This window comes from Hyla sarda, chromosome 1 (assembly GCF_029499605.1).
Source record: "Hyla sarda isolate aHylSar1 chromosome 1, aHylSar1.hap1, whole genome shotgun sequence".
NCBI lineage: Eukaryota > Metazoa > Chordata > Amphibia > Anura > Hylidae > Hyla > Hyla sarda.
Window position 1 is genome coordinate 55633272 of NC_079189.1, and position 24996 is coordinate 55658267.

At 42.5% G+C, this 24996-nt stretch overlaps 1 protein-coding gene across 9 annotated transcripts in view; it reads left to right on the forward strand.

Annotated features, from left to right (window-relative positions):
* The window catches only part of LOC130353397 (uncharacterized), a 143234-nt gene that overhangs the window by 100499 nt on the left and 17739 nt on the right, over window positions 1–24996 (forward strand). For 2 of the 9 annotated variants that reach the window (XM_056555059.1, XM_056555058.1), the window contains 8 exons: window positions 1138–1288; window positions 4451–4495; window positions 5014–5073; window positions 14380–14439; window positions 15776–15835; window positions 18937–18994; window positions 20629–20690; window positions 22648–22761. In XM_056555059.1, coding sequence (XP_056411034.1) covers window positions 1138–1288; window positions 4451–4495; window positions 5014–5073; window positions 14380–14439; window positions 15776–15835; window positions 18937–18994; window positions 20629–20690; window positions 22648–22761 — 610 coding nt within the window. The remainder of the gene's footprint in view (window positions 1–1137; window positions 1289–4450; window positions 4496–5013; window positions 5074–14379; window positions 14440–15775; window positions 15836–18936; window positions 18995–20628; window positions 20691–22647; window positions 22762–24996) is intronic. The other 7 variants (XM_056555061.1, XM_056555062.1, XM_056555060.1 and 4 more) reach the window with 7 other exon arrangements.

Sequence of the window (24996 nt, forward strand, 5' to 3'; positions counted from 1 at the left end):
AGTGTGTCACCCCAGTAGTAAGGATATTACATGAGGAGGAGGTTTGTTACAGTGTGTCACCCCAGTAGTAAGGATATTACATGAGGATGAGGTCTGTTACAGTGTGTCACCCCAGTAGTAAGGAGATTACATGAGGAGGAGGTTTGTTACAGTGTGTCACCCCAGTAGTAAGGATATTACATGAGGATGAGGTCTGTTACAGTGTGTCACCCCAGTAGTAAGGATATTACATGAGGAGGAGGTTTGTTACAGTGTGTCACCCCAGTAGTAAGGAGATTACATGAGGAGGAGGTTTGTTACAGTGTGTCACCCCAGTAGTAAGGAGATTACATGAGGAGGGGGTTTGTTACAGTGTTTCATCCCAGTAGTAAGGTGATTACATGAGGAGGAGGTTTGTTACAGTGTGTCACCCCAGTAGTAAGGTGATTACATGAGGAAGGGGTTTGTTACAGTGTTTCATCCCAGTAGTAAGGTGATTACATGAGGAGGGGGTTTGTTACAGTGTTTCATCCCAGTAGTAAGGTGATTACATGAGGAGGAGGTTTGTTACAGTGTGTCTCCCCAGTAGTAAGGAGATTACATGAGGAGGAGGTTTGTTACAGTGTGTCACCCCAGTAGTATGGAGATTACATGAGGAGGAGGTTTGTTACAGTGTTTCATCCCAGTAGTAAGGAGATTACATGAGGAGGAGGTTTGTTACAGTGTTTCATCCCAGTAGTAAGGTTGGGTGTGTTAAAGGGCGGAGCCAATGGGCAATGGGCTTTCGCCTAGGGTGGCCTGCCATCCAGGACGGCAGGCTCCCTTGCGCTTACATTACATTACAAAGTCCAAGCGTCTTTTGTTAATTAGGGCAGCGGGAGGGTGTGTCGCATGGTTCTGGCGGCTGGAACACTTTCTGATCAGGTGTCTTGGGCAGCTCTGTATATTTCATTAACAAAAAACAAAAAGGCATTAAGTAGGCAAGTGCGCATATAGGGCAGGGGGGGGGGGGGGGGGCTTTTGAACCTATGTGTGCACGTCCCTGTCCCTCTGCTCCTGAGCTTGGCCCAAAGCCATATCGGTTGGGTCCATTCCTATTTTCCCATTACAGTTTGGTGTCCTGTAACTTTTACTATGAAATATTATGTTTCTTTGCAGAAGCTGCAAGCAGATAAGAGGTCCACCAAGGAGGTGTTATATGATGCCTTGAGTCAAATCCAGACTACAAGTGACATTGAAAGCCTTTTTGCCTATGTGTTTCAAAAATTCTTCCTCAAGATGTTCCCTGATCTCCAAATAACTCTCAATGGTAGGTCATGCTAAAGATGTATAGTGTTTTAGTAGAGGTATCTTAACCATTTCCCTGCCCAGGAAGTATTTCATACATGATGGCAACAATGCACTTCAGTTGCCAAGGATGGATGAGATCTGTTCTTTCTACTATGGATAGTTACCCTTGAACTTTTTCACATTTTGTTACGCTGCGGCCTTGTGCTAAAATATTACAGCTTCCAGTATTCTTGGGGATGAGGCCACAAGGTTTGCACATGTGGAATTTCTGCCATTCTTCTCTGTTGATCCTCTCAAGATCTGTCAGGTTGGATGGGGACCGTGGGTGGAAGCCATTTTAAGGTTTCTCTAGAACTGTTCAACTGGGTTCAAGTCAGGGCTCTGGCTGGGCCACTCAAGGAGAGGCGTCCTTAAGCCACTCCAGCGCTGTCTTGGTTGCATGCTAAGGCTCCTTTCACACTATAAGAATACGTCTGTTTACTGTGTAAAAACAGATGTATAATAACGGATGAAATAATAATAAATATTCTTCCCTTAAGACCCTTTATAACATCCCTCATGTATGGCCCTAACACCTCTGCCTACAGACTCCCACAGCCGGGGATACTACTACTCCCATCATGGAACAGACTTCTTTACATGATGGGAGTAGTAATTCCCTGGCTGCGGGAGTCTGCAGACAGTTGGGGAGGTTACATTAGTGTCTGAACTACTACCCCCATCATGGAACAGAGTCTGTTCCATGATGGGGGTTGTAGTACAGGGGCTGAGGAATTGATCGCATCGGGTTTCACTTCTGAGTCCCGATGCGATCCGAAGTTATTAAGCAGGGGAGTGGGCGGCACTATGGTCTGCTAATAGAAATACTTTTCATTTATAGTGCTGTAGGGGTATATGTATATAGATGCGCTGAGGGGCAGACATATAGCGTTATCTGCCCCCCCCCCCCCAGCATCTATACACATATGCCGCCTCAGCGCTATGTATGAAAGGCTGCTGCTAGAATGCTTTTCACATAAAGCGCTGCAGTTGCATATGTATATAGATGTGCTGTGCTGCGAGGGTATATTGTACATGCGCTGCGAGGGTACATTATACATGCGCTGCGGAGGATATTTATTTATTAATACGCCTGCGGGGGGTATATATTTATTAATGCGCCGGCAGGGGGTATAAATGCGCCGGCGGGGGGTATATATGTATAAATGCACCGGCGGGGGGTATATATGTATAAATGCGCCGGTGGAGGTCATATTTTTATTAGTTCACTGTGAGGGGCATATTAGAAATGCGCTGGGGGGATAGATATATCGGTTATATGTCTGCCCCCCCTGCAGTGCTATATATCTTGCCCCCCCCACAGCGCATTTAATATACATATGGCCGCCATGCTACTCATGTTAATTTTTAAATCTCCCGCTGAGAGCCCTGAATGGCTCCTCGGTACCGGCCATTCAGGGCTCCCCGCGGGGGATTCAAAAATCAAAGTTAAAACACACTATACATCGCAGGGTTGCGGACCATGCCACCTGCTCCCCTGCTTCATAACTTCTGATCGCATCTGGTCTCAGAAGTGAGACCCAGCGTGATTGATCCCTTGGCCCCTGTACTACAACCCCCATCATGGAACAGACTCTGTTCCATGATGGGGGTAGTAGTACAAACACTAATGTAACCTCCCCAGCTGTCTGCAGACTCCCCCAGCCACGGAATTACTACTGCCATCATGGAAACAAGTCTGTTCCATGATGGGAGTAGTAGTAGTCCTTCAGCACTGCAGGAGTCTGCTGATGTCGCCTCTTCTGAGCATGCTCAGAAGTAATAATGGATATTATAAACCAGGTGCAAACAGATGACATAAAGGTTCTTCCGTTTGCCATAGACTTCAATGTTAAAAATAACGGCCGTTAATTTATCTGTTTCTTGTGATGGAAGAAAAATTAGTGCATGTTCCGTTATTTCTTCCGTCACAACTAACGACCGTTATTCATGACGGGCTATAACGGGTCACAACGGATAAGCAAAAAATCCCATAGACTTTAATGGGATTTTGTAACGGATGTTTAACATCCTTTTTTAAAAGCTTTTCTAACGGACGTTTATGACGGATCTTTTAACGGATGAATTTTATAGTGTGAAAGGGGCCTTAGGGTCATTGGGGGAGATTTATCAAAACTTGTCCAAAGGAAAAGTCGACCAATTGCCCATAGCAACCAATCAGATAGCTTCTTTCATTTTTGAAAAGGCCCCTAAAAATGAAAAGCAATCTGATTGGTTGCTATGGGCAACTGGTCAACTTTTCCTCAGCACAGGTCTTGATGAATCTCCCCCATTGTCTCGTTGGAAGGTGAACCTTCGGCCCAGTCTGAGGTCCAGAGCACTTTGGATATTCTGGAAGAGTTTGAGAAGATCTGAAGAGAAATTTTAAGCACACTTATTTAGTAAAAAAAAAAAAAAAAAAGTTTTACTTTTTTATAAAAGTAGTTCAATAATAAAAAAAGCTATTTATAAATTGGTATTGTTTTAAACGTATCGACCCATCAAACAAAGATACTGACCCACATTTATCAAAAAGTGTGAGAGAAAAAGTGGAGGGATTTTGCCCATGACAACCAATCACAGCTCAGCTTTCACTTTACCAAAGCTTGTTAACATAGGAAAGCTGAGCTGTGATTGGTTGTTATGGGCAAAATCTCTCCACTTTTTCCCTCACACATTTTGATAATTCAGGGTCACTGTGTCAATTTTACCATCAATTGCACTGCGTTAAAACAAACCCCCCTCAATAGTTGCCCAATTTCAGGGTTTTTAATCACCCCAATGCCCCCCAAAATAATGTTTTTTTCAGTTGCGCAGTAAAAAATTTTTTTGCAAAATGAAAGGTGTCACACAAAAATAAATATTGGCCCCGATTCTTAGAGACAAAATATGTCCAGTCCAGAAGGGGTTAATAGAAACATTCATTGTTTACTTCCAGTAGATAAAAACTATACCTGTGTGTCCAAAACATGACCAGGACAGGTCTGTATCCACTGGAAGGAGACAAAATTGTGTGCATGTGAGCTGTAGACGCATAGTAATGTGAAACGCACAAAAAAAGAACAACAATAAAAATGCCTAAAAATCAAACATCCCAGATTTTCATGTTTATATTATTATAATCAGATATGTCATTTTGCAGGTTTAAATGCAGCATTATCGTTGGACATCTGTCTCCCTTCTCCAGGTATTTAACTATAGATCAGCCTTTATATGTCTATAATCTACATGAAAAGTCACATAACTCTTTTAATGCATTTACATTACATTACTAACTGACCTCACGTCTCTTTTTGTTAAGTCTGGATGTATAATAATCCAATAAAGAAATAACAAACGGCCCCAGAATGCAGACCAGCTGAGAGCATCGCATTATAAGAGCTCTTGTAAAGTTGCCCTTTGATGTTATAAAAAGTCAGCTTGGGAAATCATTCAGGAGAGGAGAGATAAGGGCTGGAGACTGCACCCCTGCCTATGTGTAAAAACAAAGAGGACTGGGCTCAATAAAAATAAAAAACAGCTATACAGAAAAGGATTTGTTTTTTGTTTTTTTTTGTACCATAATAGGTATGCATTCAAAGGTGTCTATTACCTTCTTAAAATTTTGCCCACAATCCTAAAGTACTCTGTTATACTCCGTCCTGATTTATTTTTCATAGCTATGATATTTTGCCATGACATTAACATTTTAGTAATCTGTTTTAGTGTCCTGTACAGGGAATGTTACTGAAACACAGGACCAACACACCAACACTCCTATTAAAGGTATTCATGTCACCATGTTTTTACAATAATTGACTTATAGCTTCATCGCCTTTACTGTTCCTGCAGCAGCATCTACATATGCATCATATGCAGACATGACCTATTGTTTAAATCAAGTATTTATGTTAACCATATTGTTTGAGAATTTTTTGTGATGTTTTTTTCTAATTTTCCATTTTACTCTCTATGGCCGACATTTATCATTGCCTAGAAAATACACGAAAAAGGCGTAATCAGGGTTTATTTGCGTTTTTTTTTGCGCTTTTTGGTTTACACAGTTCTGCTGATTTTGAGCTGTAATCCACTGATTTTGGCAATACACATGATATGGAAGAGTTTTATGAACTGCGCCTTTGGTGAAAAGGCGCAAAAAAGGCGCAAAGCCACTGAAAAGCCTGTAAAACTACACCAGCCCAGACTTAGCTTTTTGGTGTATGTGAAGAGAGAAATTTCAGAAAATGTGACCTCCACAAAATTTATGAAATGCTCTGCGACCATTTAATAAATCTGGTGCTCCTACACATTAGCAGCACACAAAAAAAGGTGTAGAAAATGCTTCACTTACACCTACAATGATAAATGCTTCACTTACACCTACAATGATAAATGCCTGCCAATGTTTTATATTAGTCCGGAAACCTTACAGTTTTAATTCTGGCCACTAGGTCTAAAACTAAGCTAAACTTCCTGTACACATCTTCTCCTAGTAATGTCTGTCTTCTCTGCACAGACAGAAGTACAGTGAAAAGTAACACAAGTAGAGAGATAACCCTGGATCCACCACCATTCACATCAGCAATCACTTTTCCCCTCCCTGTACAATGAGCTCTTAAAGGATCACAGAGCACACCCAGTAGCATCTCTAGTTCATGTGAATCAGGCCGGTCCTGAATATTGTTGTCTATAGTCCATGGTTCCTGCTGTAAAGCATATAATTAAATGTTGTTAAAACTTAGACAAGATGGGAGCCCCCATAATAATGTGCAAAAAAAAAAAAAATTATAATAATTACAATCGGACATTAGAAATATATTAAAAAGAAAAGAACATGTTTCTTTATCTGTCTCTAATCACAAAAAATAAATCTTGGTGATACATTCTTTTCAAAGATGTATGTATTCCCATGTGTGCATTTCCACTGTATATGCCATAAATGTCTCTGATAGAGAATCAACATCAAGGGCCCCCCAGCCCCTTGTCTGGTTGCAGCTGCCAGAGGTTGTCAGGAAGCCAAAAACAGCAATTTAAAGCCAATTACGGTAACTATTTTACAAGTTATATATATATATATATAGATATATATATATATATTATGAGATGAGCGAATTTTATAAAAATAAAATTCGGCCGATTCGTCGCATTCTCCCAAAAAGATTGTTTAGATCCGAATTAATTCGCTGTAAACGGCTATTTCCAAGCTACAGAGAGCCTCAATAGGGGTGTAGAACAATTTGCCTTGTCGTAACACGCATAGGGAGTGAGCTGGGTTAGTGAACTAATACTGTTATTCAGTATGACATACAGATTACAGGCTTTGCTATTAGAATCACTGCCACAGAGCGTCTGGATGTGGCAGCAGGGTCGGGAGACCAAATGGTGTCACAACTGAAGGGATTAACCCCTTAAGGACTCAGCCCATTTTCACCTTAAGGACCCGAGCATTTTATGCACATCTGACCACTGTCACTTTAATTAATAACTCTGGGATGCTGTTACTTATGAACTTAATTCCGAGATTGTTTTTTCATGAAATATTCTGCTTTAACATAGTGGTACATTTTTGTTGATACTTGCATCATTTATTGGTGAAAAATTCCAAAATGTCATGAAAAATAGATGTACCAAATAAATGATATATTGATTTACATATAAAATATGTCTGCTTTATGTTTGCATCATAAAGTTGACATGTTTTTACTTTTGGAAGACATCAGAGGGCTTCAAAGTTCAGCAGCAATTTTCCAATTTTTCACAAGATTTTCAAAATCAGAATTTTTCAGGGACCAGTTCAGTTTTGAAGTGGATTTGAGGGGCCTTTATATTATAAATACCCCATAAATTACCCCATTATAAAAACTGCACCCCTCAATGTATTCAAAATGACATTCAGAAAGTTTATTAACCCTTTAGGTGTTTCACAGGAATAGCAGCAAAGTGAAGGAGAAAAGTTTTGCTGAAATTATTTTTTGGGGGAATGTCACATTTAGGAAGCCATTAAGGTGCCATAACAGAAAAAAAAAAACACATAGCATACTATTTTGGAAACTACACCCCTCAAGGCACATAACAAGGGGTCCAGTGAGCCTTTAACACCCCACAGGTGTTTGACAACTTTTCGGTAAAGTTGGACATGTAAATTAAATAAATTTTTTCCACTAAAATGCATTTTTTTCACCCCCAAATTTACAATTTTTTTTACCATTACCAGAGGTAATAGGAGAAAAAGCCCCCCAAAATTTCTTTTGAGTATGGAAATACCCCATGTGTGGACGTCAAGTGCAGTGCAGGCTCACTACAATGCACAGAAGAGAAGGAGTCTGGTTTGGCTTTTGGAGAGAGAATTTTGATGAAAACTTTTTGGGGGGCATGTCACATTTAGGAAGCCCTTACGGTGCCATAACAGCAATATACACCCCACATAGCATACTATTTTGGAAACTACACCCCTCAAGGAACATAACAAGGGGTACAGTGAGCCTTATCACCCCATAGGTGTTTGACGACTTTTTGTTAAAGTTGGATGTGTAAATGAAAAAAAAAAATGTCCCCAAATTTTACATTTTTACAAGGGGTAATAGGGAAAAATACCCCGCCGCAAAAAAAAAAAATTGTAACCCCATTGTTGCACTATGGAGGCTTTGTAAACACGCGTGGCATTCAATTCCGGACAAAATCCCATCCAAATTTATTGAAAATTCTTCAAACACCTGTGGGGTGTTAAGGCTCACTATACCCCTTGTTACGTTCCGCGAGGGGTGCAGTTTCCAAAATGGGGTCACACGTGGATCTTTTATTTTTTTTTCCGTTTATGTCAGAACCGCTGTAAAATCAGCCACCAATTTAGGCCTCAAATGTACATAGTGCGCTCTCACTCCTGAGCCTTGTTGTGCACCCGCAGAGCATTTTACGTCCACATATGGGGTATTTCCGTACTCAGGAGAAATTGCCTTGCAAATTTTGGGAGTCTTTTTTTCCTTTTACCTCTAATGAAAATGAAAAGTATGGAGCAACGCCAGCATGTTAGTGTAAATGTTTTTTTGTTTTTACACTAACAGGTTGGTGTAGACCCCAACTTTTCCTTTCCATAAGAAGTAAAAAGAGAAAAAGCCCCCCAAAATTTATAATGCAATTGCTCACGAATACGGAAATACCCCATATGTGGCCCTTAACTGTTTCCTTGAAATACGACAGAGCTCCTAAGTGAGAGAGCGCCATGCGCATTTGAGGACTAAATTAGGGATTGCATAAGGGTGGACTTAGGGGTATTCTATGCCAGTGATTCCCAAACAGGGTGCCTCCAGCTGTTGCTAAACTCCCAGCATGCCTGGACAGTCAGTGACTGTCCGGAAATGCTGGTAGTTGTTGTTGTTGTGACAGCTGGAGGCTCCGTTTTGGGAACCCTGCTGTACAATAGTTTTTCATTTTTATTGGGGGGACAGTGTAAGGAGGTGTATATGTAGTGTTTTACTCTTTATTATGAGTTAGTGTAGTATTTTTAGGGTACATTCACATGGGCGGTTTTACGGTGAGGTTTCCGCTATGAGTTTGCGCTGCGGCAGAAAATTTGCCGCAGCTCAAACTTGAAGCAGGAAATTCACTGCAAACCTGCCCATGTGAATGTACCCTGTACATTCACATGGGGGGGGGGGGGGGGCAAACCTCCAGCTGTTGCAAAACTACAACTCCCAGCATGCACTGACAGACCGTGCATGCTGGGAGTTGTAATTTTGCAACAGCTGGAGGCACACTGGTTGGAAAACCTTCAGTTAGGTTCTGTTACCTAGCTTAGTATTTTCTAACCAGTGTGCCTCCAGCTGTTGCAAAACTACAACTCCCACCATGTACTGATCGCCGAAGGGCAGATGTAGTTATAAAAAAAAAGGAGGTACGCAACTATAACTCCCAGCATGGTGAGACAGCCGTTTGCTGTTCCTGCATGCTGGGAGTTGTAGTTTTGCAAGATTTAGAGGGCCACGGTTTAGAAACCACCATACAGTGATCTCCAAACTGATGCCCTCCAGATGTTGCAAAACTACAAATCCCAGCATGTCCAGACAGCAAACTGCTGTGTGGGCATGCTGGGAGTTGTAATTTTGCAAGATCTAGAGGGCCACCATTTAGAAACCACTGCACAGTGATCGCCAAACTGTACCCCCTCTAAATCTTGCAAAACTACAAATCCCAGCATGCCCAAAAAGCTGTCTGGGTATGCTGGGAGTTGTAGTTTTTCAACATCTGGAAGGCTACAGCTTAGAGACCATTGTATAGTGGTCTCTAAACTGAAGCCTTCCAGATGTTGCTAGGCAACAACTCACCGCCTTCCGTAGGATCGCCGCACCAGGGAACTGCACCTCGTTGCCACCCGCCGCCGGTAAGTGACCTCCAGAGGAGACCATAAGGTGGCAGAATGACACAGCCTGGAGGTGGCGGCAGCATGAGGAGAACATATGGTGGCAGAATGACACAGCCTGGAGGTGGCATCAGCATGAGGAGAACATATGTGGCAGAATGACACAGCCTGGAGTTGGCGGCAGCATGAGGAGAACATATGGTGGCAGAATGACACAGCCTGGAGGTGGCATCAGCATGAGGAGAACATATGTGGCAGGATGACACAGCCTGGAGGTGGCATCAGCATGAGGAGAACATATGGTGGCAGAATGACAAAGCCTGGAGGTGGTGGCAGCATGAGGAGAACATATGGTGGTAGAATGACACAACCTGGAGGTGGCATCAGCATGAGGAGAACATATGGTGGCAGAATGACAAAGCCTGGAGGTGGTGGCAGCATGAGGAGAACATATGGTGGTAGAATGACACAACCTGGAGGTGGCATCAGCATAAGGAAAACATATGGTGGCAGAATGATACAGCTTGGAGGTGGCGGCAGCATGAGGAGAACATATGGTGGCAGAACGACACAGACTGGAGTTGGCATCAGCAGCATCAGGAGTCCTGAAAGTGACCCGGTGACAGAGTGGGGCGGTGGGTGGCAATACCAGTACCTGCTGATGAAGGTGGGTAAAAGAAGGAGCACTTGGCATCAGATGTGTGGCATGGGTGGGTGGCAGTATTCGAATAGTAGCTGAGGCAGATAGGCAGAAGAAACCGGTCTCTTTTGTAAAAGTGTTAGTGTGCACAAGTAAGTATTGAGATTTTGCATTAGGTAAAACTTAACTTTTAATAATATTCTTAGGATAAAATATATGGACCCAAATTTTTTTGGAAGCCAAACAAAAGGAAAGGTGTGCAAAAAACACCACGTGCCACCTACACCACCAAGTATTGATGTGATGCAAAAACCTCTAAAAGGTGGAAGGGAACAACGTATGGTCCATTGTAACAGGTGGGGTAAAAACTTCCCCTGTATGGCCCTACTCTCGCCCTATTAATTCCCTTTTTGGCAAGTGTTACTCACCCCAAAAAGGATGGCCCCACACAGGAACCTTTCCCTATTTCAACCTAAAAACCCTGCTATTTCTTAGGGTTTTTAGTTGGAAATAGGGAGGGGTTCCTGCGAGAGTAGGGCCTTACAGGAGACGTTTTTACCCCCACCTGTTACAATGGACCATACGTTGTTCCCTTCCACTTTTTTAGAGGTTTTTGCATCACATCACACCTTTTCTTTTGTTTGATTTAAAAAAAACTTTGGGTCCATATATTTTATTCTACGAAAAGTTTCAGCTAATGCATATCCTCGAAACTTACTTGTGGTCTGATGCGGAGGAATTTCTGTAACTGGGGAGCAGCACCTTAAATATTTTTAGCTGTATCGATATTTGTAAAGTGTTGGTGTGGCACCATGGTTAATATACTCTGATGCATTCTGGCTGATCCATGCCTGATTCATCTTGACAAAGGTCAGTTTCTTCAAATTTTTAGTGGACAGACGAGTTCTCCTTGGATTTATTCTGCCGCCGCTGCACTAAACACCCGCTCTGATGACACACTACTGGTCGGGCAGGACAGTCATGTCAAGGTATGCAACCACCTGCTGGTTCAGGACCTTGAGTCAACCTGCTGATAATGAGTTGCTTCACTATGTGGGTGAAGAAAACTGCTCATCAGTGACTGTAGACTCAGGCTGCTGCGGATGGAGTTGGTACTGCTCCTGCCACCCCATCCCTCCTCAGCAGCTATGGCAGTGGAAGGTGAGTGCAGATGGCACCCCAAGTCAGACCTGCGAGAAGATGGACTATGGCGCAGATAGGCATCGGCCAACTGACTACATAGGATGTCTCTGTAGTAGGTCAGTTTGTCCTCCCTTTCAGTGGGTGTAAAAAAGTCCCCCATTTTGTGCCTGTAGCGAGGGTCCAACAAGGTGGAAAGCCAGAAGTCATGCCGCTGCCGAATGGTGACAATTTGGCGGTTACTACGCAAGCAAATGAGCATGCATCATGCCATTTGTGCATGTGGCTCAGAGGGACTCCCTGCCTCCATCTCCACTGCATACTGCCACGGTGTGTCTGGGTCCTCTGTCTCGTCTTCCTCATCACCCTGTAGCTCTTCTGGCTGCTCCTGCTCCTCCTCTCATGTCAGATGACTATAAAAATCACCCATTTCTCTACACATTGCCTGTGCTCCACTGTCCCCCTACCCCTCCTCCTCTTTCAGTTCTGCCCCTGCAGTGCTCGTTTGGCCATGAGATGTAGGCGCCACGTCTCCAGTGCCCTGACCAGCCATCGTTTCCACCATCTGTTGTAAGAAATGAAGCAGTGGAATGATGTCATTCATCCCTTTATACTGGCGACTGACTAACAATGTTGCTTCCTCTAAGGGCCTGAGCAAATGGCAGGTGTCACGTATGAGCTGCCACTGGTTGACATTGAAGTTACACAGGGGAGTACCCCTATCTGCTTGGATCATCAAGAAATCGTTCATGGCCTTTCTCTGTTCGTATAGTCGGTCCAACATATTGAGGGTGGAATTCCAACAGGTGGAAACATCTTGACGAATCACTTTTAGCAGTTCCTCCCCTGTGTGACTCCGTTCGCCAAGGCAAACCATGTGAAGAACAGCGTGACACTGCCGTGCCCTGCACACATGGTATGCTGGAGGGGAACTGAGATTTGTCTGTGCAGTGGAGGCCGAGAACATGGTGGAGGATGATGAGGCAGAGTCGTATAATTATCGCAGGACCAATGGCGTGAGAGCGTGAAGGCGGAAGCAGCGTGACCTGGCCAAGTTGCTGGTGTGGCTGTACAGGAACCACATTCACCCAGTGGGCCATAAAGGGCATGTATTGTCCCTGACCGTAGTTACAGCTCCACACGTCGGCACTGCCGTGCACTTTGTTACACATCAGCAGGCTCAAGGACTGGCCCACCTTATGTTTTACATATTTGTGCAGGGCTGGTACTGCCTTTTTAGAAAATAAATTATGGCTAGGGACTCTCCATCTTGGCTCGGCACAAGCCATCAGTTCACTGAAAGGTGCAGAGTCCACCACTTGAAAACAGAGGGACTGCAGCACCAGCAACTTAGACAGGAGCACATTCAGGTTCTGCTCCGTTGGATGAGTGGGTGCATACTGTTGTCTCTTAGACATGGCTTCGCTGATGGATTACTGCCGGAATGACTGACTCGATGTAAGAGGAGCAGGAGCATCTGGAGCGGCAGAAGATCGGTATGACAGACAGCTCCCTTTGGCTGAGGTGGTGGAGCCTTGGCTGGCTGAAACAGGGAGTAGCGTACCACTGGGTGATGCAGCAGGCTGGACCACCGCATCGAATCTACAGTTCTCCCAGGCCACTTTATGGTGACGCTCCATATGTTGACGTAGGGCAGTGATGCCAACACTGGTACCCTGGCCACGCTTCACCTTCTGCCTATACATCTTGCATGTGGCCATGTTAACATCCTCCGGATGCTTGATGAAAAACTGCCACAGTAGCTGATTTCCCCCCCCAAAGTCCACACTGACTGACTGCTACTGCCGCTGACTCCAGGATCCCTTGTTCTACTACCTCCTGGGCAGGTAGGCTGCTGCGAAGCAGGTAGTCTTCCCGGGCACGTTTGGCTCCAAACTTCCCACTGCTGTCACCATGCTGACTCCCAATCATGCTACCAACTTGCTGGCTCAACTGCTGCCACATGGGCAACCTGCAACCCTCTTCTTCTGATGATGAAGCCCCTTCTGCACCCGACTCCCAAGTGCGATTGATTTCATCATCATCAAGTTGTGTCTGCACGTTACTGATGTCGTCCTCAGGTTCCTCAACAGTGTCTGCTTCAGAAGCCTGAATGCTCGCAACACCACTCTCCTCATCACTACTGGCCCGCCTAGCAGAGGAAGCGGCAGATGTCTCCTCCAATTCTTGGCTGGGCAGTAGCTGCTAATTGTCCTCTAGTAGATCGTCCTCACTAAATTAAACCTACACTGGCTGAGTGTACGTATAGCTTACACCTATGTGAGGACAATATGCCCTAGTGCGGTTAAACCTCAATCAGGCATTAAAAGTAGGTGACTAGGTCTTTTAGTGCACACACTTACTGGCCCCTATTAACTTTAGAGTGGTACAACCCAGTACAGCAGTACAGACTGTAGTACACCCCAGAACAGCAACAGGAAAAAATATTCTCTTTCTCTCTTTCTCTCTCTCACTTTCTCTCTCTCGTAAGCTTTTTTTCTCTGGAAAATACACACTGTCTGTTCTCTGTGTTAAGAATCCCCAAATGCCTGTCTGCAGCTATGGCTGCCAATTATATAGGGTGATTTAGGGTCATCCCTCCTATACACCTTCCCAGAATTCTTGCCCCATGTCCTCACACGTGCAGCCACCATTTTAGATCCCCTGGACTGCACTAAATGGAGTTTAATGAAGCGATTTGTTATATCGGATTCGTTACAAATCATATTTTTCAGGAAATTCTTAACAAATTTGGATTTGTCAGATTTGATTCGCTCATCTCTAATATAAATATATATATATATATATATATATATATATATATATATTAACTCATATATTTGATCCCCAATATCTGATTGGCTTATTCCTCATTGTCTTTCTAGGCATGATTTCTTTTCTGCTGAATTGCAGCTTATCATAATAAAAAAAAAATCTTTAAAAACTCTATTTACAGTGACAGTAAAAGACGAACACCTGGACCGACATGAGCAGAACTCCAGTGAGCCTTCCACAGGTATAGTCACATCAACATTGTATGAAAAAAAGGCTTTTTTAAAACAGACAGAGGTCTCAGCAATGTTATTTTTCCGCAGATCTTCTGTAGCCATCTCATGACACAATGAGAATTGCCAAGTTGATTTTGACTCTTGGGATCCATATTCATAGTATTTCTCCACAATGTATTGTCTCCTGTTTGGGTCTTCAATTCTTTGAAGTAAAAAATGTGTATTCCATTACACTGGATCTTTTCACAACCAATATTCTTGACTTTTTCATCTAAGCATTTGACTTAGTAAAATTCACTTGTTAGCTTTCACAGTTTAATATCAATGTTCAAAGACTTTAATACCTTTCTTATCCCTATTCTTTACCAAATCCATAAGAAGTCTAAGAAAGCCCCATAAATTATAAAATACAGTGACCCCTCGACCTACGATGGCCCCGACATACGATCATTTCAACATACGATGGGCTCTCAGAGGCCATCACATGTTGAAGGCAGCATCAACATACGATGCTTTTTTATGTCGGGGCCATCGCATAAACGGCTATCCGGCAGCGCAGACTGCTTCAGCTGCCGCCGGATAGCCGTTTACGGTGCCCCGTGTGGTCCGGTGATGTCTCTTACCTGTCCTCGGGGCTCCGGCACGTCCTCTTCGGGATCCCCTGCATCGTTGGCGCTCTCCATCGACGTCATCACGTCGCTGTGCACGCCGTCCCGTCATCCAATAGGAGCGGCGTGCGTAACAACGTGATGGCGGCGACGGAGCGAGCGGATGCCGGGGAAGAAGAGGCCTTGCCGGAGCGTCGGGGACACGGCGACAGCGATGGACGGTGACATCCCGGGCAGCGGTGACGAGCGGTGACGGTCCGGAGCGGCGGGGACAGGTGAGTACAACTTCCTCTAACAGTGGTCTACAACCTGCGGACCTCCAACGGCTGTCCGGGCAAGCTGGGTGTTGTAGTTTTGCAACATCTGGAGGTCCGCAGGCTGTAGACCACTGTCCTATACTTTACATTGCACGGATCCCTCAACATACGATGGTTTCAACAAACGATGGTCCGTTTGGAACGGATTACCATCGTATGTTGAGGGACCACTGTATTTATAATTCTTCTTATGATTTCCTGCTTATAAGGACCATTCAGCATCATATTTATTGACAGCTTTCTTGATCATAATTGATCTTAATAGACAACTACCCCCATGTCTTCACCAACATCTATAAGTTGTTATATTGTTTTTCTACATTTTTACCTGAAGTCCCATCTGTTCACTATGTTCAAGAACTTTTCTCGTAAGAATCATTAGCTCTTCATTTTCATATGCCCTGATGTTGTGCTTGCAGTAGAACATGAAGGTGAAACCATAGATGTGGAGGAGCAGGACTACAATGAACCAACCAGAGGTAGTTATAGTCTCATAGTAACATGACTGGATGGCCATGTTATTGCAGAACTTAATAGAATATTAAAAACGTATAAACCAGACATCAATAGTGTTTGTTGGTAGAGTGTATAGTAACTTTTCTATATAGTTCTTGTCCTGATTTGAGACTATGGTGCAGTTATGTCCACCCAGGCTAGGATAAGTCCTTGAAGGAGTTGTTTCTGGACAATTCCTGTCTATATACCATACTAAGGCATATAGGCTTTACAGACTTTGATTCTGCACTCTGAAGGACCCAATGCATCCATATTGTATGGAGTACATTTTTTTAAATACAGTGAAGCAAATAAATATTTAATCCCTTGAGGATTTTATACATTTGACAAATAAATCATTAATCTATAATGACATAAAAAAAATAAAAATAAACACATTTCACATAAATTATGAATTGATTTGCATTGCAATGTATTTGACTTTTAAAGTGAGTGCTCCTAATCTCAGCTTGTTACCTGTATAAAAGACACCTGTCCACAGAAGCAATCAATAAAATTCAATATGGCCAAGACCAAACAGTTGTCCAAGGATGTCAGGAACAAGATTTTAGAACTACACAAGGCTGGGATGGGCTAAAAGTCCATCGCCAAGCAGCTTGGTCAGATGTTTACAACAGTTGATGCCATTATTCACAAATGGAAAAAACCCAAAATAACTGTCAATCTCTCTCGGTCGGGGGCTCCATGCAATATCTCACCACGTGGAGTTTCAAGGATCATAAAAACCAGGTGGAATCAGCCCAGAACTGCATTGGAGGATCTTGTCAATAATCTTAAAGGGGTACTCCACTGGCCAGCGTTCGGAAGTATATGTTCCAAACGCTGTTTTCACGCTGCAGTGGTCAGCAACGCCCCTCGTGACATCACGACCACACCCCCGCAATGCAAGTCTATGGGAGGGGGCGTGACATCCGTCACGCCCCCTCCCATAGACTTGCATTGAGGGGGCATGGCCGTGATGTCATGAGGGGTGTGACCAACCCCCGCAGCGCGAAAACAGCATTTGGAATATTTACTTCCGAACGCTGGCTAGTGGAGAACCCCTTTAAGGCAGCTAGAACCATAGTCACCAAGAAAATAATTGCTAACAAACTACATTGTGAAGCACTGAAATCCTGCATTACCCGCAAGGTCCCCCTGCACAAGAAAGTACATATACAGGCTGGTCTAAAATCTGGCAATAAACATCTAATTCATTCAGCTTGTTACCTGTATAAAAGACACCCGGGAGCCAGAAATCTTGCTGATTGATCAAATACTTATTTAAGTAAAATCCAAATCAATTTATAACTTATTTGAAATGCATTCTTCTGGATTCTGTTGTTGTTATTCTGTCTCTTACTGTTAAAAAACAAACAAAAAACCATACCATTAAAATTATAGATCAATAAGAACAGGGGATCAAATAATTTTGACTTTACTGTATTTCTCACATGACAGCAAATAATGTACACACAGATAGATAGATAGATAGATGGCATAGCAATATATACAATAGATATCACCACATCTTTGCATTATATTTCATATTAATTTTTTACAACAGTGACCGTACAAGATGCAATACTTGACCAGGACTCCAGTGAACCTTCCCTAGGTATCATTATTGACTTTAACCGTAAAGGAGAACTCCAGAATATAGAAATTGTCCACCATACTGCCGGCAATAAAAAAATAAAGATGTACATATCTTCCTTTCCTCCCCCAGGGCCTCCAGTTACTGGCTCCGGTCTCCGCCGCGATCCTGTTCCTGGTTGCCGGTGTTCGGCGAGTCATACTGCACTCAGCCAATCACCGGCCGCAATGAAGTCCCGGCTCGGCCGGCTATAGGCTGAGCGGCAGTGTGTTTTTGGCCCCGGTAGCAGGTGTCGGTGTAGTGAAGAATTGTGTGTCTTGAAGCGTTCTCACACTGCCGCTCAGCCTATCGCCGGCCGAGTCGGGACTTCACTGTGGCCGGTGATTGGCTGAGAGCAGTATGACTCGCCGAACACCGGCAACCAGGAAGAGGATCGCGGCGGAGACCGGAGCCGGTTACCTGAGGCCCTAGGGAGTGAAGGAAGGTATGTACATCTTAATTTTTTTTCTGCTGGCAGTATGGGGGACAATTTTTATATTCTGGAGTTCTCCTTTAAGGGTACGTTCACACGTACAGGATCCTGCACAGATTTGATGCACAGGATATGTAACTGCAGATTAGAAGCTGTGCTCAGTCATTTAGTTTACATTGAAATCTACAGCAGAAAATCCTGCGCATCAAATCTGCGTACGTGTGAACGTACCCTAACTCAGTAAACTGTTCTTCTAAGCAGACAGAAGCCTTCAGTAATGCAATACAATTGGACAAGCCACAATAATGTCTTCTTAAAAAGTAATATTATCCTAAACCAGTCCAATACATGGACATGCAACAAGCCTATATTCTAGGTCAAGACATATTATAAAAATGATAGACCCAAGTTTGACAGCAATGTCCTCTTGTTGTTGGTTGTCTTCTTCATTTTCCTTCAAGCTTCTCAAGTATAAATGTCCATTCATCTGCATTGTCTCCCAATAAATTGTCTTGAAATCCACTCTCTAGATAACATCAATGTCCCATGACTTCAATACCTTTCTCATTTCTCTCTTTCGTCATTTCTGGACTTTTTTAGATGTTGCACTCGAAAATCTGTGTATTTTTAAGTATTACTAAGCATCATATTTCTTGACAGCTTTCCTATTCCTTATTAATCCCAGAAGACAAAAATTCCCTCTATGTCTACAACCTGCTATTTCTTTACTGATAACTCAACGATTGTCACATCCTTGGTTAACTACATATGAATTGCAATTCATTGCAAATATTTCTTCATTTTAATTTGCCCCAATTTTCCTGACATTGAGATTTATCAAAACCTGTCCAAAGGAAAAGTTGCTGAGTTGCCCATAGCAACCAATCAGATTGCTTCTTTCCTTCTAGAAAAAGGCCTCTGAAAGGAGAAAGAAGCAATCTGATTGGTTGTTATGGGCAACTCTGCAACTTTTCCTCTGAACAGGTTTTGATAAATCTTCTCCATTGTGCTTACAGTGGCGTATGAGTATCAAAATAAAGGCATCCAGAAGCGGGAAGTAAAAAAACGTTCTAAAGATAGTTATATTATTTTATTTTTGTTTTTTTTTGTTTGTTTATTTATTTATTTTTGTTTTTTTTTGGGGGGGGGGGGGAGCAATTAGACAGTGGTCCCTCAAGTTAATATTAAATGTTTCCAGGTTGACCGTTGTATGTTGAAACCATTGTATGTAAACACAAAACGCTATAGAAACCTGGTGATCGGTTCTAAAGAGTTTACAATGTCATCCCAAAATAGGAAAAAGTAAGGTTTAAAGACAAATAAGAAGTTAATCATCTTAATATTGCAGCACCAAAAACAATGTAAAAAGCTCCAGAAATGTCTGGTTGGGGTAGTTTTGAAATACTAGTTGGGGGGAGGAAAATTCAGAATATAAAGGAGGCGCAAGAGAAGTTTCATATGTGAGAAGTGACTAAACTCATACATAGGAGATTATCATTGGAAGAATAGTGGTAGGTTAGGTATCTGGTAGTAATTATGAGTTACAGAAGACATGTGGGATGGAGCAGAGTTGGACAGGGCTTTGTAGGGGGTTGCAGAAGACATGTTGGGATGGAGCAGAGTTGGATGGGGCTTTGTAGGAAGTTACAGAAGACATATGGGATGGAGCAGAGTTGGATAGGGCTTTGTAGGGGGTTACAGAAGACATATGGGATGGAGCAGAGTTGGATGGGGCTTTGTAGGGAGATATAGAAGGCATGTAGGATGGAGCACAGTTGGAAGAGGCTTTTATAGGGCGTTAAAGAAGACATGTAGGATAAGGCAAAGTTGGATGGGGCTTTGTAGGAAGTTACAGAGGACATGTGGGATGGAGCAGAGTTGGATGGGGCTTTGTAGGAAGTTACAGAAGACATATGGGATGGAGTAGAGTTGGATGGGGCTTTGTAGGGAGATACAGAAGGCATGTAGGATGGAGCAAAGTTGGAAGAGGCTTTTATAGGTAGTTACAGAAGACATGTAGGATAAGGCAAAGTTGGATGGGGCTTTGTAGAAATTTCAGAAGACATGTGGGATGGAGCAGAGTTGGATGGGGATTTGTAGGGAGATACAGAAGGCATGTAGGATGGAGCAGAGTTGGATGGGGCTTTGTAAGGGGGGCCTATTATCAGCTGAATAGGCGATGTTGCCTTGTGTAATAAGGCCAGTAGTCAGTCAACGAATAAGCAAATGCTCATTCATCGGCCCATCGCTTCGTTCTGACCTACTAAAACTCAGTGATCATTTGTGTGGACCTCAACGTGCCATCTTCGAACAATGTAATAGGCTCTTTAACCTAGTGTCAACCACGAGATTGGGTTACGTAATATAACCAATAGGGTGAAGATTTTAGATTGGATTCTTTGGTTGATGGGCATTTGAAGGTTTAGAATAGATTTGAAAAGTAAGAGCATGTTTGCAAACAGGCCACAGAGGATCATTTAGCTCAGTGGTCTCTAAACTGTGGACCTCCAGATGTTGCAAAACTACAGCATGCCCAGACAGCCAACGGCGATAATGTGGAGTTGAAGGCTGCATCAAATGTTACCCCCTAGGCAATGTGTATGGAGAGAGGTGAAGAGTTGAGTTTTGTTCAATTATACATATATTTTATGGTTGTTAAACCCAAATAGAAGCCTATGATGTATTGTGTAATAATGTTCTCTGTTTACAGTGGTCCCAAAAGATGAAATTATACAATTAACCGTGCAGGACTTTAGTGAACCTTCCCCAGGTATGTATATTCACATTAGTCTTAATTAATGGAAGATAAAGCGGATAATCTATCATTTCTTCCTAGTAAACATTAATACAATCTTTAGCGAGTTCATACACATAAGGCTAATATGTAGTAATCCTTAACCCCTTAAGGACAAAGCGTTTTTCAGTTTTTGCACTTTCGTTTTTTCCTCCTTACATTTTAAAAATCATAACCCTTTCAATTTTGCACCTAAAAATCCATAGGATGGCTTTTTTTTTGTGCCACCAATTCTACTTTGTAATGACATCAGTCATTTACCCAAAAATTTACGGTGAAATGTAAAAGAAAAAGAAAAAACGTCATTTTGTAGATTTTGGGGGCTTCCGTTTCTACACAGTACATTTTTTGGTAAAAATTACACCTTATCTTAATTCTGTAGGTCCTTACAATTAAAATGATACCCTATTTATATAGGTTTGATTTTGTCGTACTTCTGGAAAAAATCATAACTACATGCACGAAAATTTATACGTTTAAAATGGTAATCTTTTGACCCCCTATAAGTTTTTTATTTTTCCATGAATGGGGCAGTATGAGGGCTAATTTTTTGCGCCATGATCTGAAGTTTTTATCTGTACCGTTTTTGTTAGCTCCACTGAGCTAACCAGCAGTGTATTCTCACGTTTTTGATGCGCAATCAACTTTGATTGCGGCATCTAAAGGGTTAATACCGGACATCAGCCCAATCTGCGATGTGCGGTATTCGCCATGGGTCCTGGTTGCTGATAGGAACCGGGACCCCGCAGATACGAAGCGTGCTCAGCTTCTGAGCGAGCTTCACAGATCTGGAGCCGGCCAAGGACGTAAATATACATCCATGGTCATTAAGGGGTTAAATCCTATGTAAAATAAGCCATGAATCCAAACTGCCTTAGTCCAAGTTTAGTTAAGGGGGTTTTTCAGAACATTCTTTTGACAATCCATCCTCCAAACCTCTGGGACCCCCAACAACTATGAGTACAATGGAATTATAGAAGGGTGAGTTCACATGTTTTTGTTTCCGTTTAACATATATATTTTATAGCGTAGTTGACTATGTTTTTGTAGACAGCAACATTGTTTGTACTGTAACAGAAACAGTGAAACGAAGACAAAAAGGCAGTGCAAACCCACCTAAAAGAATTTTTTTTTTTTTTTTTTTTGCCTGTGGCTTTTGGCCCAAATTTTATGATATTGTGGAGAAGGAGTTATATTATTTTACAGCCATGTATAGAGTAGTCCTTAAAGGAATAGTGTAGTGAAAGATAACTTATCCCCTATCCAGAGGATAGGGGATAAGTTATAGATTGTGGGGGATCTGAGCGCTGGGACCCCCTGTGATCTCCTTAACGGGGCCCCAGCAGTCTGCCAGAAGTGGCCGTTCTTACCCCTGCAGGAAGCTGTGGCCGACACGCTCCCTCATGTATCCCATAGAGATACATGGAGGGGGCGTGTTGGCCGCAGCTTCCTGCAGAGGTCGGAACGTATCTCTATGGGAGACATGGAGATACATTCCAACCTCTTGTATCTCATGAAGGGGCTATGTCGGCCACTGTTCCGTGCGGAAACTGTCAAAGTGACATGCTCAGACAGGCAGGGGTCCCATTCATTACAATGGCTGAGCGTAGTCAGATATTGACTACATTCAGGTCATTTAGCAAGTGTATATAAGTTTTGGCTTGGACTGAGATGTGTGGTTTGCAGCACTTATTAAAACTCAGATACAGTCAGATCATGACCCGTACATAGTCACTAGCTACGGGCCATTGAAATGTATGGTGCCTGTGCTTGTCCGAGCGTACAAACGTCAGCATGCCATTTTCACAGTTTCCCAACGTATCCCTGTATTGGAGGCAGAAATTGTGGTGTAAACCCTGCCTTAGATGTTATGTTAGTAGGAAGTATAAAGTATTTCAGTATGAAGCCATTGATCTACACTGTTATTACACAGGTGCAGATGATGTTTTGCCACATCCAGTGCGGAAATGCAGACTGCAGCCTATTAGTTACTCTGAGCCACCGGATATTGTCTGTGAACTGAATAATCATGACGTGAAATACAAAGGTTTGTATTCTGACCTGTAAATGAAGATTACTACTTGTCATTCATCATGCACATAAAGTTTGCTGCGTATTTTTAAAATATTTTCTGATATAATCTGCTTTATTTTCAAATAATTTTATAAAATGTTTTCAAATATAAGTAATAAAACAAATGTAATTTAATGTACATAGAATATGTAAACTGTACTAGTTAGAAAGGCCCTTTGGAGCTGGAACCCCCAGCGATCAGTTGTAGTTTATGGAGAAACTTTTCAGTAAGTGTTCAGTTTCTCTACAGTGCCACCACAGGCGAAATTAAGAATTACACATTGTCCATTGAAATCAATAGGTGTCTGTGTAATGCTCGACAGGGCAGGTCCTCCAGAGTAAGAAACGCTCTTTCTAACCACTCATCCCTCTGACCAAGAAATAAGGATCCTGAACAGAATTTTCCAATAGGGTATATGAAAATGTTTTTTTAACCCTTAGACAATATGTACAGCGTGGCCAGCTGTGCCTTAGAACTGTACATTGCAGTGTACAGCAGCCACCAATTACAGTCAATGACTGACATCATCAATCATGCTAATGTCACTCATTAACATCCTAAATGTCATAATCGTGGCATTTAGGAGTTAAGTGACAGGAGCGGCCACCCCTTAATATTAGCAGTTGGCTTCCATGCCATCCGGAAGCCTTCTAAAGGCCTCCTTGCTGGCCACTCGGCAATCTGCTAGTAGGGTCTCTTTCAGGTTGACTTTACTAGAAGAGCACCATTCTAACTGAGCAATGCTAGCACTGCTCTGTATAAGTAATCTTATAATAGTGTAAGTAAAACAAAACAAGCATGTTTGGTATCGCCAAGCTGAATTGTCCAATTATTAATCTCATATGGTAAATGGCGTGAATGGAAAAAAAAAGAGCTGCTGATTTTTGGTCACATAATAACACCCAAATTTTATTTTAAAAGAGATCAAGAAGTCTAATTCTAAATAAAGAAAACATGGGGCAAAATGAGCCCTCAAACAGCCCCATAGACAGAAAAATATAAAATGTATAGGGGTCCAAATAGGGCCATTATAAGCATACTTGTTTTGTTAAAAAAAAAAAAGTTTCCATTCTTTTAAAGTAGTACAATAATAGAAAAGCTATGTAAATACGAAAACGCCAAAATGAAAATTGCTTGTGTCCATAAAGAGGTATTCCGGGCAAAAACATTTTATCCCCTATCCAAAGGATAGGGGATAAGATGTCTGATCGTGGGGGGGCCCGCTGCTGAGACCCCCTGTGATCTCCCTGCGGGTGCTGAATCTCCAGTCTCGGAAACCTCCGGGTTTTCGGGACTGGGGATGTGACATCACGTCACGCCCCCTCCATTCATGTCTATGAGATTGTGGGGGGTCTCAGCAGCGCCCCCCTCCGCGATCAGACATCTTATCCCCTATGCTTTGGATAGGGGATAAAATGTTTTTGCCTGGAATACCCCTTTAAGGGATTTAACAGGACAACACTTTCAAGATTGTTTTTTCATATATAAATTACATTTCTGAAAGATGACACTGGAGAGATCCAAAAGCTGGAAAGCTACCAAATGACCCTCTTGACAAAAACTGTTATTATAGAAAATCACCATTTACATTTATTACAGGTATCACCAATATAATTGGCAAAATAGAAGGCATGATTAGAATTGATATGCAGATAATCCTAGTATGCCTCTCTTCATCATCATAAATACCAGGGTAGCATGCACAATAGCTGCCAAGTGGATGAGCATTCAATGAACCCATCTCCATCTTATTGCAGTGGAAAATAAATTAAAGAGGGAAAGGCATAAAAGACAGAGCAAAGATCAATATTATTGGGGGTCTCACATGCCCATAAAAGAGTTTATGGTGGAATGAGGCCTCATTCTAAATTTTGCTTTAAGAATGGTCACTTTTAAGCCCTTGTTTCCACTATATACATTAGTAGAAACGACATAATTAAATATATCACAGCTTATTCAGCACTTGTAACTCTTATATACACTAAAGGGAGCATTTATCAAGACCTGCATCTCTGCTGCCGCTGTAAATGAATACCCCAAAATGCTTGTGCGCTCTACATAAAATCTCCTCCACCTCTGAGCTGGTGGAGATTTCAAGCACAGTGTATGCTTACTAGCAAGTGTAAACTGTGTAAAATTTGGCAAACTTGCGATCACACCCCTTTGCACGGAGCCAAGCCCTTCATAAACCCTCCGCCACAAAGTTCC